The 1,130-nt window shown below is 36.3% G+C and overlaps 1 protein-coding gene across 1 annotated transcript in view; it reads left to right on the top strand.

Moving 5' to 3' along the window:
- LOC107555825 (rho guanine nucleotide exchange factor 10-like protein) overlaps positions 1-1,130 on the top strand; it is a 117,839-nt gene that overhangs the window by 91,113 nt on the left and 25,596 nt on the right. The window contains exon 21 of the mRNA XM_016238735.1: positions 887-973. Within this exon, the coding sequence (XP_016094221.1) occupies positions 887-973 (87 nt within the window). The remainder of the gene's footprint in view (positions 1-886; positions 974-1,130) is intronic.

Here is a 1,130-nt window from a genome sequence, read left to right as displayed (position 1 = left end):
GTGCTCCTGCCATGACTGGCATTTAATTACAAATTAGACATTTTTTGTCACTGCAGATGGATGAATGATATAAAAATGGAATAAGTTGTAGATATGCAAGAGGAAAGGAAACTCTGCATGCTCATGGAAAAGAAGGTTTCGGAGAATGGAGAGGCAGAGCCAATGCCTGATTGAATTTGTAATTTCTCCAGTATTAGTTTGGACCTCTTTATGTTTGCACTTTGAAAAAGTGGGGAAAATGGGAAATGACTGCTGGAAATAGTTAGCGATTGATGCCCAGTTTCCACTGGGGGCAACATGAAAGATATTCACACCTAATTAAATTAGATATGCTTTCTGTCATCTCTCCCAGCCTTCATTCTCACATTAAATACAAACATTCCCAAACAGCGGCTGTTTGTGGTCTGTTAACATGGCGTGATATTACGCGACATTATGGTCGCTGTAAATATGCCACCCACCACTTGAAGTGAGCCACATTGCTTCATCGTAATCAGAAAATCATTTTCTTAGTCACTATTTTTGTCTTGTTTTGCTGTAAAAATATCTAAACCTCCCTTAAGTAAGTATTACATTTTATTTGTTCAAAGTTTTCATTTATGTCTTTACATTTACACATCCAACGCGACTTACACTGCATTCAAGCTAAATAACTTTTCAGTTTATGAATTCCCTAGGAGTCGAATCCTATAACCTTGGTGTTATTTGAATCATGTTTGAGCTATAGCAAAACTTGAATGATAAAAAATGTAAACTGCTAAATTGTCTTACAAATGCTGACTCTGTTTATTTTTTATATTAATAATTGCATTAAATTAACATGTTTAATTCTCAGGTCTATTCATTAGGTGAGATTTAAATGTTTTTTTCTTTTATTTTTTCATAGCTGGAGGCTGCTCTTCATAATCCTGTTCAATGTGCTTTACTTGGTTTCTCAGCGGCGAGCACTTCGCTTCCTCAAGGCTACCTATGGGTAAGTAGAAGCAGAAGCACATATATATATACATATTATCGTACACAATAGTGACGTCAGAGATCGAAGAGACTGAATTTATTAGGGATGCACCGATACCACTTTTTCCAGGACTCGCCCGATACGATACTTTTATTTTTGGTACTTGCCGATACCG

This window comes from Sinocyclocheilus grahami, unplaced genomic scaffold (assembly GCF_001515645.1).
Source record: "Sinocyclocheilus grahami isolate Dianchi unplaced genomic scaffold, SAMN03320097.WGS_v1.1 scaffold20.1, whole genome shotgun sequence".
NCBI lineage: Eukaryota > Metazoa > Chordata > Actinopteri > Cypriniformes > Cyprinidae > Sinocyclocheilus > Sinocyclocheilus grahami.
This window is presented reverse-complemented; position numbering and strand designations above follow the sequence as displayed.